The sequence below is a fragment of the Sinohyriopsis cumingii genome, chromosome 1 (genome assembly GCF_028554795.1).
Source record: "Sinohyriopsis cumingii isolate HCF-2022 chromosome 1, ASM2855479v2, whole genome shotgun sequence".
NCBI classification, from domain to species: Eukaryota; Metazoa; Mollusca; class Bivalvia; order Unionida; family Unionidae; genus Sinohyriopsis; species Sinohyriopsis cumingii.
Genome location: NC_142961.1, coordinates 19,316,280 through 19,328,853, shown reverse-complemented (window position 1 = coordinate 19,328,853; position 12,574 = coordinate 19,316,280). Strand labels below are relative to the sequence as shown.

The following is a 12,574-nucleotide window of genomic DNA, read 5'->3' as shown; positions in this document are numbered from 1 at the left end:
GTATCATTGTAAAAGGCAATGGAGGGTTCTTACATTGTACTATAACAAGCATTGCTGTAAAGGGCAATGGAGGGTTCTTACATTGTACTATAACAAGCATTGTTGTAAAAAGCAGTGGAGGGTTCTTACATTGTACTATAACAAGCATTGTTGTAAAGGGCAATGGAGGGTTCTTACATTGTACTATAACAAGCATTGTTGTAAAGGGCAATGGAGGGTTCTTACATTGTACTATAACAAGCATTGTTGTAAAAGGCAGTGGAGGGTTCTTACATTGTACTATAACAAGCATCATTGTAAAAGGCAGTGGAGGGTTCTTACATTGTACTATAACAAGTATCATTGTAAAAGGCAGTGGAGGGTTCTTACATTGTCTGTAACAAGTGTCATTGTAAAAGGCAGTGGAGGGTTCTTACATTGTCTATGATGCATAACACAGGGAAAGCAAATGCAGGGTTCTTAAACAACCCTGTAAAATCTGGCTCAGTATTTTTGAATTATTTTTGTCACAAAACTCAAACTGAAGCTGAACTTACCTAAACTTTGATAGTCATTAACTTTAATAGATAGAATAAACAATCATTGTGTTTTAAAGCTTGTTATAAATTCATTACTATTCCTAGACTGTTACTGTTATAGACTTAGGTATACAGTACTCAAAAAAATGCATCAGTGAGCAGTAAAACACAAAAGTTCATCAAAAAGATAAAATAATTATTACAGTTGTTTCTATGGAAATTATACATGTTATTTTCTTGATAAAATGATGAAAGAATAACACTCAGACTGATAATTATGAAGGAAGGTTTGAAATTATGCATGACCTGTTCAGACTAATAGGTAAATACTGTATTAATCATATTATGTATACCAGAAATTGAAACGGTACACATTTTACCTTTAAATGAAAATGGCCTAAGACTAAAGAACGTTTATAAACAATCTTGACTGTCATATCTCTTATGTGAAAAGAAAAGGAAAATGAAGAGCATCTAAAAAAGTATTTCAACTGTGTCCATATGGCCACCATGCATCATTCAAGATTCATTAATTATTCATTTTAATCGATATATTATTAAAATAAAATTATAAACAATTTTGAAAAAATAAGAAATGTTAATAGTAGTTTTTCAAATTGATTTGTAATGTCTCCAGTTAATTCTGAAATTTTCAGATTAGTTTGGAGTAACTGGAATTTGTTTACGTTGATATGTTGCAGTCAGATGAGTGTGTAGGTTGAGTGATATCATATGTTGTGCATAATTGTCAGTTTCCTGCAACAGTATTTTATGAAAAGAGAAAGAGAGAACAAAAACAATTTTAAAATCATACAGCACAAGAAAAGTCTGAATAGGAATGGTGCAGATCTGACATCCAGTATGTGGTTATCTTGAGAACTTTTGTGGTGTCTTCTTAGTCCTAAATGAAAATGACAAACTGTCAATATGACCACCATGTAGCTAACTTGAAAATATTGTTATATCTACTCTCAAATGGATGGCTATATCAGCAAATGGTTTTCACCAGTCAACTTCTTGTGATGTATTGTTAGTCGTAAATAAAAGTTGTGCCAGCTGTACATCCGGTATGGCTGCCATCATGTCTGTTGTGGAAATCTTGTTGTCACTAGTTGACCTGAATAGATGATCAGTATGAAATGGGGTTTTAAACAGAAGACTTCTAGGAGATGTGTTGGCTCAGTGGTTAGCATGCTGGATTCATGGCCAAAAGGGTACAGGTTCAAATCCTGCCATTGAACTGGCCTGGGTCAGTTACTGGAATGTGGCCTTGGGCAAGGCACTTTACTCCAAATTGCCTTGGCACCAAATTCCCCACTTGTGTTACTGTGCCTTAAAGCAACAAACCAAGGCAAAAGGCTTATTGTGTTGTCTGCTTTGTTCTAAATGAAACTGGTGCCAATCTGACTTCAGATATGTTCACAAGAGCAACTAATTTGAAAATCCTATTATTGCTGATGACTATCACAGATGATTACATCACTCAGTAGCTACGAGGAAGAAATAGACATATCTTGAATTACTGCAAATTGTTTTTTGCCCAGTAGACCATCAGACCCTTCATGGGACTCTTGTTTGTTTTCCTAAGGCAGCAGGGGAATACATCAGAGTTGTCATCCTGTAGCAGATCAAAATTTTGAAGATTGTGTATTTTCAGTATAAGAGATGGCCCTATACATCATACATGACAGACAGGTCAATTAACAAATCTGCTGACAAGTTTTAGCTGCTGTCTTGCCAGACTTTAATTTCTTAACTCCAGAGGTGGGCAGTGCCAGAACACCTACATATGAATCCACATTAAAAACATTGTATATCCAGCCTCTTGTTGTTGATACCTCAACATTTCCAAACAGGGGCCCCGAGTGGCTGAGTGGTCTAAAGTGCTCTTTCGTTACGGATCACTGCCATCTCACCTCTGTCTGCATGGGTTTGGGTCTTGGATTCTGCTAATATGGGTATGTGAGAAAGCTTGCCAGTAGCTTCTCATGAGTTGGTGGTTGTTTCCGGGGTTTGCCCAGATTCTTCCTCCTCCATTAATACTGGCTGCCATGTATAGCCAATCGTGTGCAGAAAAATGACGTTAAACCCTACAACAACAACAACAACATTTCCAAACAAATCTATAATCAGCTGCCTCGCAAGGCACTCAGCATTAAGAGGTTAGTGTTAGGACTGGTCGGCCTGGTATCAGGATAATGTGACTGGGTGAGACATCATGCTACATGTCTGCAGCATGATGTCCCAGTGCTAGACATCACTATAAACTGCCACACTGCAGACATCTTAGCGATATGACTGGAAAATTGTTAAAGCTATATTAAAAATCCAAATCACAACACATCACATAATCAGCTTTGCTCTAGCTACAACTTAAGGTGATAAAGTACATAAAGTAAGGTGATCAGCATCAACCATCATTGGGATAAAAGTGAGACCTGTACAGTAAAATCTGTCTTGAGAGACCACCTGTTTTGAGAAACCATGATCTCCATGCACAGATTTATTGATTATATAGATTTATGACCTGTTATTAGAGACCATTATATTTTGGCAGAAGGGGTGGTCTTTTAAGATCGGTTCTACTGTACTGATAACCAGCATATTGTTTGCATCAGTGTATGCTGTTGACAACAGACTTGTAAAATTAGCCTCTGTTAATGCATCTTTGGATGATTTATTGTTGTTATGCTGATGTAATGCTGCTGTCTATTGGACTGTCACTTTTGGCATCTTCCTGCTACTATTTCTTTGTGATAGCCAGAGATTAGGCATCCATGGACATTATTTTCCCAATCTGTGTATCTGTGGTATTCACATATAGATATTAGTTCTGTTTGATTATGATTATAGAATCCCTGCATACAGAGCTAGGCAATGTCATCCATACGTATAGGGGATTGTCACTACCAGGGTTAGGTAGAGTAGCTGAGTCTTTTCGAAAATTAAGTTCTTGAGACCACATTTTCAGGCCTTAGTGACTTTTGTATTTTCATGTAGTCATTACACTCTGGTTATCTTGGGCTATTTCACTTACACTGATCCGTAACAGTGAGTGCTTTAGACCAGTCGGCCACTCGGCGCCCCCCTCTCGTTTCCAGTTTTTATAGATGACTTGCATTTGGGGTTAGAAAGAGTCCTGTTCATTTTAGGGTCAAAGTTTAAGGTCGTTGATTGAAAGAAGAAAACTGGTCTCCACACAGTATTTGTAGTTCTTCATCACATCTCTGCTCAAGAATATATGGATATTTTGCAATTTGGTTAAGAAAAAACATCTGGGGTTATAGGGTCAGATGTCAAGGTCACAGAGAAAAAAATGGTCACTGCACAGTAACATTTATCTAAATCAAAGACCTGGACAAAACTTTGTTGACAGCTTGCAATTGGGGTAAGGAAGAACGAATTAATTTTGGGGTCAAAGGTCAGTGTCATAATGATAGAAAAAATAGTTTCACGACAAATTTCAGTTCTCGACTATACGTCTTCACCAGCATTTTTGGACAACTTACATAGTGGACATAGAGTAACCTATTGATTTGGGGTCAGAGGTGAAGTTCACTGTGACTGAAAAAAGAATGGTTATTGCATATTACCTTCACTTCAGCACAGTGTATTTTGACCTTAGTGGAAGCTTACACTTAAGGCAGGGAAGAGTGCTTATTGAATTTGTGGTGAATAGGTTAAAGGTCAGTTTCAGTGGCTTGGAGAAATATGGGTCTTGCAGAGTAGCTTTATTCCAGAGAAATGTCCTTATCCAATTTTTGAATGGCTTGTAATTGAGTAATCAGGTTCCAAGTGCAGTATCAGTCAGATTTTGTGTAGTGTCAGTCAGATTTTGTGCAGTGTCAGTCAGATTGTGTGCAGTGTCAGTCATATTTTGTGTAGTGTCAGTAAGGTTTTGTGCAGTGTCAGTCAGATTTTGTGAAATGTCAGTCAGATTTTGTGTAGTGTCAGTCAGATTTTATGTAGTGTCAGTCAGTCAAATTGTGTGCAATGTCAGTTGGAATTTATGTAGTGTCAGTCAGATTTTGTGCCATGTCAATCAGTCAGATTTTGTGCCATGTCAATCAGTCAGATTTTGTGCCATGTTAATCAGTCAGATTTTGTGCCATGTCAATCAGTCAGATTTTGTGCAATCTCAATAACAGAAGCTTAAGTTTGAATGCAAAATCAGTGGTGTAAATATTTTAAGAGCAACTTCAGCCATTCATTATTTTTTTTGCCTTAAAATCAGCACAATCTCATGCATTCATTTCACAGTATACTTATCATCAACACAGTTATGACATGAGAAATAAATAGAAGTAAAACAGAAGAATGTATAAATCTTGTTTTATCGCAGATTGTTTGCTAATTGTAGGTTATGCAAGGGTGTGTAATTGTATGAACTGAATCAGGAAATATCACTTAAATAAGTTCACCATTTTGAGGGATAGTGTTATATATTTCCACTGCAGTAAGGAATAAGGAAGAAAATACTTGTAGAGTTATTTTTTGTCAAGAACCCTCCATTGTCCTTAATGGAAACATAAGGAAGAGATCTTCTTTGCTATCAGACAATAATTTAAAGATGTAATATTGATGTATTACATCATCATTACACACACTGTTTTAATCAGTAAAGCTATTTCCTCTTAAACAATTTAAATCTTCAAAAATTACATATTTCTTTTTTTGTACTGATGTTTTGTATACAGTGTGTTTGAAAGGCAAATTCTTAGAAGAACGTTTTCTTGTATTGTTTTCAGTTCTTTGCTTGTAAGACTTAATATGCTTGTAGATACATAGGCAATATATTTTCGTACATAGCAATTATGATCTTGTATCATTTATCATTTTATGATATAACAAGTACTAGAGCTGGGTATCACAAACTTTTGAACATACCACAGTACATGCCATGGTATACCACAGTTATATTAAGACCAACCATTTAATTTTCTGGGACAGGGGCCTAACATCTTTTTTATTAAGACCAACCATTTAATTTTCTGGGGCAGGGGCCTATCATCTTTTTTATTAAGACCAACCATTTAATTTTCTGGGACAGGGGCCTAACATCTTTTTTATTAAGACCAACCATTTAATTTTCCTGCACAGGGGCCTAACATCTTTTTTTATTAAGATCAACCATTTATTTTCTGGGCCAGGGGCCTAACATCTTTTTCTAAATATCTCTCAATAGCTGGAAAAAATATCTTGCTCTGATTTATTATGTCCTTGATGTTGTCTGAAAAAATTAAATCTCTTCAGATAAAAGAAAGACATTTCAGCTCAAAAGAAAATGGCACACATACACCCACCCAAAAGTTAAGTGGTCAGTACCTTATAATAGATGAATTTGCTATGTATGTATTAATTGTTGCATAAGTTATAATCTAAGAACTTTAACGAAAGTGGGATGATTAAGCTGACACTAAAGCTGCCATTAGAGTGTGAAGACATTGTGCTGACATTGTGCTGCCATTAGAGTGTGAAGACATTGTGCTGCCATTAGAGTGTGAAGACATTGTGTTGCCATTAGAGTGTGCTGACATTGTGCTGCCATTAGAGTGTGAAGACATTGTGCTGCCATTAGAGTGTGAAGACATTGTGCTGCCATTAGAGAACTTATGGATAAAAATAGGAAGTGTTAACACTGAAGCCTACAATTTACTACCTATGCTATTGATATAATAGGCATGGAAACTTTGGGGGGCCAGCACTTAGGAAATATTCATTGGAGAAGGTCTGTAGGCATAAAACTCCTAACAAAATGAGAAAATATTTAGTGTAATCAAGAAAAATAAAATTCAGAGAGAAAATAATTACTCTCCTAATAATCTTAGGAAGAAGTGCAGTCTTTCAAAGGAATATATGCAGTTGTTAAATTAATATTTGCTAGTGATAACTAGAAAAATGACATTTTAATAAGTCAGAAATTTTCTAAATATCTTTGACCCAAATATCATTCACAATATCCCATTTGTCCACCACATTGGCATACAGCACATGTCAAACATGTGATTAAGGGAACATTATTCAAAATTAATTTGTGACAAATACAACTGTTTTGTAAAAGAAAGAAATGATATGTTTTTGAACTATTTGTCATGAAAAAGGAAAACATGTTGCTATTGTCATTAAATTCATAGCAAGATTACTCTGGAATTCAGACTTTTTTATTGACGGAACTATCGAAGTACCAGTACAGTGATAAAGTACTGTGGTTTGTACCACCAGAAATGACTACCATGGTAAACCAGTATACCAGTAATGCTGTGCTCCTCTAGCAAGTACATTATATCAAAATTTGTATCAGTTATGATACAGCAAGTACATTATGTCAGGATTTATATCATTATGATAGAGCAAGTACATTATATCAGGATTTGTATCATTTATGATACAGCAAGTACATTATATCAAGATTTGTACCATTATGATACAGCAAGTACATTATGTCAGGATTTGTATCATTTATGATACAGTAAGTACATTATATCAAGATTTGTATCATTTATGATACAGCAAGTATATTATATCAGGATTTGTATCATTTATGATACAGCAAGTACATTATATCAAGATTTGTACCATTATGATACAGCAAGTACATTATGTCAGGATTTATATCATTATGATACAGCAAGTACATTATATCAAGATTTATATCATTATGATACAGCAAGTACATTAGATCAGGATTTGTATCATTTATGATACAGCAAGTACATTATATCAAGATTTGTACCATTATGATATAGTAAGTACATTATGTCAGGATTTGTACCATTTATGATACAGCAAGTACATTATATCAGGATTTGTAACCTTTATGATACAACACATTATATCAGGATTTGTATCATATAATGTAAATTATAAAATATCTTTTTATTTTATGCTTCTATCACATTTAACATTATAACAGAAAGGAAATTAATTTTATTTAAGTGAAATTCTTTCTTCCATATTTTAGTCATGCCTATATGGAGTCATCTTTGGTTTCCTTCTATAACTTTTTGAATAACAATTTTGATTTTAAAGCTGCCTTTTTTTTACAATCAAATAAGATAAATAAGTCAAAATTACTAATTTGTGTGAAATATTTAAAAGAAGGCTTAATAGAATATTAAGGTTGTGTATATATCTATATAATTATATACATATAATGATGTGATGTTTTTGCTTCATTCCACAGGCATCAGTAAGTACAGCTTTGATGAAGTTGGGTGTGTTTTAAAAGTTGTATGTATTCTTTTACTATTTTTCAGTACACTCCTTTGTGGGAGTGTAGGTTCCTTACTTCTTGAAACATATGGATGGCGAAGTGTTTTTTATTTTCTGGGTAAGATTATTTTGTGTACAAAATATCACATGATAAGGATATCTTTTTATATGTCAATTCTATATTGGGGGGTACCTACATCTCTGGATTTGGTAATCTTAAATTGGAATTTCATGGACCATCAATCCCTTTCCTCGCTGAGGATTGTCTACAGTGTTTAGAATATATTAGTGCACACATGCCAAATTCACCCAATTTTTATTTGGTGTACCTAAAAATTCCATCATTGGTGCACCATGTATGTAAGAAGAACCTCAAAGGATGAAATTGAAAAAAAAAATATTTAAACTGTTTAAAGAATAAAGATTGTTTTGATTCTACTGAATTGCAAAATTTCAGGTGCATAAAAGAATTTAAGTGAGAATGATCCATTGACTTGTTATATGTCACGTGTATTGGGTGAGTAAATAAACTGTTATGTTTGATACAGTTACTTCTTGATTTGGAATATATTTGAGGTTTGTATAAGAGCTTTTTAAAGATTTAGGATTCTTCTATTTTAGTGCTAATAGTGCAGCTTATAAGGAATTCAGTACTCCATTTTCAACTGATTTACCCATGAAACTTGGGGATTTTATGGTCAGTTTCGTACTCGTCTGCTCTGTTGAGTGTGTAACAGAAGACCAATCTATGACATCAGATATACAGATGAGTAATTTTAATTAGTCTACAATTTTACCTGTTTCCAATGCTTTGTGTGAAACCTTTTAAGACCAGAAATTGGGTAGTTCAGTGAATTGTTTGTGTTATGTATATTTGATTTAATTTGTGTTTGATTTAGTTTGATTGTTTCTTTGTTAGTTTTAATTTCTTTTATTCCATTTCATGCTATTGTAATGTAACTTTATTTACTGGATTTGACATTTTCCAGAAATTTAGTTTGACCTGACTATTTTTCGCAAATACCTAATAATAGAAACTTTGATTGTAATGCTGACCTAGTTCCTGACCTTGATTCAGAATCAGTAAGAGTTGAAGTAAACAACTTTTAAAAAAAAAATTAAAATTCTTTCCAAGATAAAGATTCATAAAGTGAAATTGAGGCCATACTGGGAGTACGTGATGTTAGGCATATAAAAAGCTTCTTTGTTGTTCTAGATGGGTGATCACATGACCATCATATGGGAATCGGTTTTGGATCTTAAAAATTAGTGTATAACTGTTTTCTATAGAGAATTTGGGCTTTAAACCATTGACACTTAAAGGTGTTTTGTTGTGACCAGTTAAACTTTGAGTTGAATTTTTAATTTTTCTTCAAATTATTTCGATTACAAGAGATTATTTTTCTCTGGAAATACTTGTGCTCTAAATTAATTACTGGACAAAGACAGTTATAGAAATTTACACACATTTCAAACACTGGAATATTATTTTCTATGATTCAACAAAGAACTGTTGGCACATCAGTATGACACTGACCACAGCATAAGTCATCGCATTTTGGATTTCATTGGGATTTGAACTCCGCTTCATTAGGACTTTTTATTACTAGGACTTTTTTTAAATTCTTGGATTATTTTGAATCTGATTCGTAAAACTGTATGTTCTTTTTCTCATTTTTACCTTGTTTTTCTTGGGAAATAAATTATTTGTTAAATATTACAAAGCTTGTCTTCACTCTTTTCTTGTTGCATTTTGTAAGACCCTAAATGTAACAGTTTGTAACTTACTGGGAAATACATGTAGGTGCCATGTCACCTTAAAAAACAAATCTGATAGAAGTGAACGTTACAAAATGGTTGTGACATGTCAGCATTAAAACACTTAGTTGCTGACATTGACTTGTTATGATTGTAACACAAAGTCACTTTTATATTATTTTAATTTGCATGTGTTAGTTTTTTTTCTCTCTATGATTTTGTGTTATATATAAATTCATTTTGAACTTGACCTTGTCTAAAATCGAGTTTATTGTATACCTGACCAGTAACTTTTATTTTGGTAAACAAATAATGGATAGCTAATATTTTTTTAATAAAAGTGTGGGTTGAATATTAGGATCATTATCAGTAGAAGTAAACATATTTATTTGAGTCTGGGTCTTGGACATTGGTATTCCCTATGAAAAAATACCTAACCTACCTGATGTTTACCACAAATGTATTATAATTTTGTAACAGATTTGATCTTGTAATCAACTTGGAATGTTCTAGAATAAAGAATGAAAAAAATCCATTAAGTCATAGTATTTCCAGAAAATTGCTAATTGTGATTCAGGTCAAGTAGAGTGTTTTATAATCTTGTTCTATCTAGAAATTGCTCATTCTTGCAGTAAGATCTTGATGCAGATTCAGTGGTATTGTTGTGTTTAGTATTTGATTTGGATTTATTTAAAGTATTTTATTCTCTAGAGTTGCAAAGTACTCAGTATTATTCTTGGACAAAGACATTAACTTGAAATTATAGTGAATTCAAACAAGGACATCTTGGGGTATGTTACTGTGATTCATTGAAAGACATTAGCTTATCATCACTTGGTACATTAGTACATTCAAGACTACAGGCACATCAGCATTCAGCATTGCATTCTATTTGGAACACCACTGGAATGTAATTAGAACTTTTTTCATTACTACTGGTGATAGAACCTTTTGGACTATTTTGGGATTTAATCGCATTAATGTAAATTCTTATTAAATAATCAATTTGCGTTCTAAGGAAATTATTTGTTGAATTTTACAGAACTTGCTGGTTTTGGCTTTTTTTGTATTACTTAGTTTAAGACCATATATTTGTAATATTTACTGACAGTGTTAACTTAAAATAGCAAGGTGAGAATAAAGATGCTTTAAAAAAGAAATAATATATTTATTTATCTTTAGTTCTGACTATTATCAGATGAGTATGCCTTTCATGGTGCAGATATTTATAGTTTTGAAGGTAATATATAAAATATATCATAATAAAATTTTTGTCAGAACTTTATCTTTTAGATCTTATACTATAGATGCTTGAATATTCTGGTGACATGTCATCTTTGAATACTTTTCCATTCTTAGTTGTAGTAATAATCCTTCCACAAAGATTAGAATGTTTAATTCAGAGAAGACATGTTTTTAGAAACGTATGAACTTTGAATCTTATTTCTATTCTTCAGGTGTGTGTGGTATAATGTGGATGCTAATTACACGCTACTGTGTAATAAATCGTCACAGACAGAAATACTTACCTTTCGTCTCTGTTGTGGACCAAGACAGCCTGTTTGTAAAGGGGCTTCAAAAAGATTCTAGATCTGTACCCTGGGTCACATTATTTGTAAAACCTGCATTTTGGTGAGTTTATTGAGTTTGTGTATGTGTTTATATATATTCGACCACTCCTGAGACCTAGGTGGTTAGAATGTCTGCTTGGATTCAGGAGGCCACGGGTTTGAAACCCAGTGGGTCAAACCAGAGACATAAAAATGTTACTAGCAGCTGCTTTGCTTGACGCACAGAATTAAGAGGTTAGTGTTAGGACTGGTTGACTTGGTGTCAGGATAATGTAACTGGGTGTGACATGATACTACATGATCATGGCATGATGCCCAGTGCTCAGAATCACTATAAGCTGCCACACTGCAGACTTTGTTGCAATGTGACTTTAAAAGCTATGTTAAAAATTCCAAACCACAACACTCAACACACTGTGTTATATTCATTTCTGGTCACTGGGTCATAGTAGAACACCTTCTGTCTTATAATTCAGAAATCATGGGTTCAGTACCCACTCAGGCCACGTGTTTGGGAAAGGTTATTAGCTGCAGTTTTCTTGGCATGATATACCTAATGTGTTAAAAGTGCTGTTAAAACCAACAAACCAATTAACAAACAAACCAGTTCTAGTCAGATTTGCCTCCCCTAGCAGACGTGTTGGTTGTATTTTGGGTCAGCCTTCCATAGCATTGTTATTGATTTGAATTGTAATTTATTATGAAAAGAAGGGACCACAAAAGTTCAGTATACATTGAATATATTATTGCGTATTCATTCACATTCAAAATATAATGATGTCCATCACAAATCATTTATTCAGCATCATATGATAATCTTGTGCATAAAGAGTCGGTCAACAAAGCTGTCTTAAACTCCTCAAAAACCACAGTACTAGTGTTGACTGAATTTGCCACAGCAATCAGGTATGAAGGACTTTCAAGTTTATACAAATAATGTCACTCAGCCTTTACTAAAATCTTTAAATGACTTCTTCTAAAAACTCCACTGAACAGAAAGAATTTGATTAGATTTGAAAAGAAGCCAGGAAGACATTTCAAGTTTGCATGAATGATGCTTATCCTACTTCAGATATGATGCTGTTATTAAAAAGAGAAAACATTTGGACAAACATTTTCTCCTGAACCTTTGAATGGATTTTACCAAACATGACGGAAGGCATCCTGGCATGAAGAAATTTCAAGTTATTAAAAAGACGGAATGCATCCTGGCATGAAGAAATTTCAAGTTATTAAAAAGACAGAATGCATCCTGGCATGAAGAAATTTCAAGTTATTAAAAAGACAGCATGCATCCTGGCATGAAGAAATTTCAAGTTATTAAAAAGACAGAATGCATCCTGGCGTGAAGAAATTTCAAGTTTATACAGATGATGCTCTTGCACCATCAAATATGGCCACCATTACTAAAAATAGAAGGGGCCCCGAGTGGCCGAGTGGTCTAAAGCGCTCTTCGTTACGGATCACTGCCATCTCACCTATGTCTGCGGCGGTTCGAGTCTAAGATTCAGCCAA

At 33.8% G+C, this 12,574-nt stretch overlaps 1 protein-coding gene across 2 annotated transcripts in view; it reads left to right on the top strand.

Moving 5' to 3' along the window:
* Positions 1-12,574, top strand: part of LOC149806510 (voltage-gated purine nucleotide uniporter SLC17A9-like) — a 55,456-nt gene that overhangs the window by 22,812 nt on the left and 20,070 nt on the right. For both annotated transcript variants that reach the window (XM_089954050.1, XM_089954055.1), the window contains exons 5-6: positions 7,775-7,848; positions 10,946-11,120. In XM_089954050.1, coding sequence (XP_089810176.1) covers positions 7,775-7,848; positions 10,946-11,120 — 249 coding nt within the window. The remainder of the gene's footprint in view (positions 1-7,774; positions 7,849-10,945; positions 11,121-12,574) is intronic.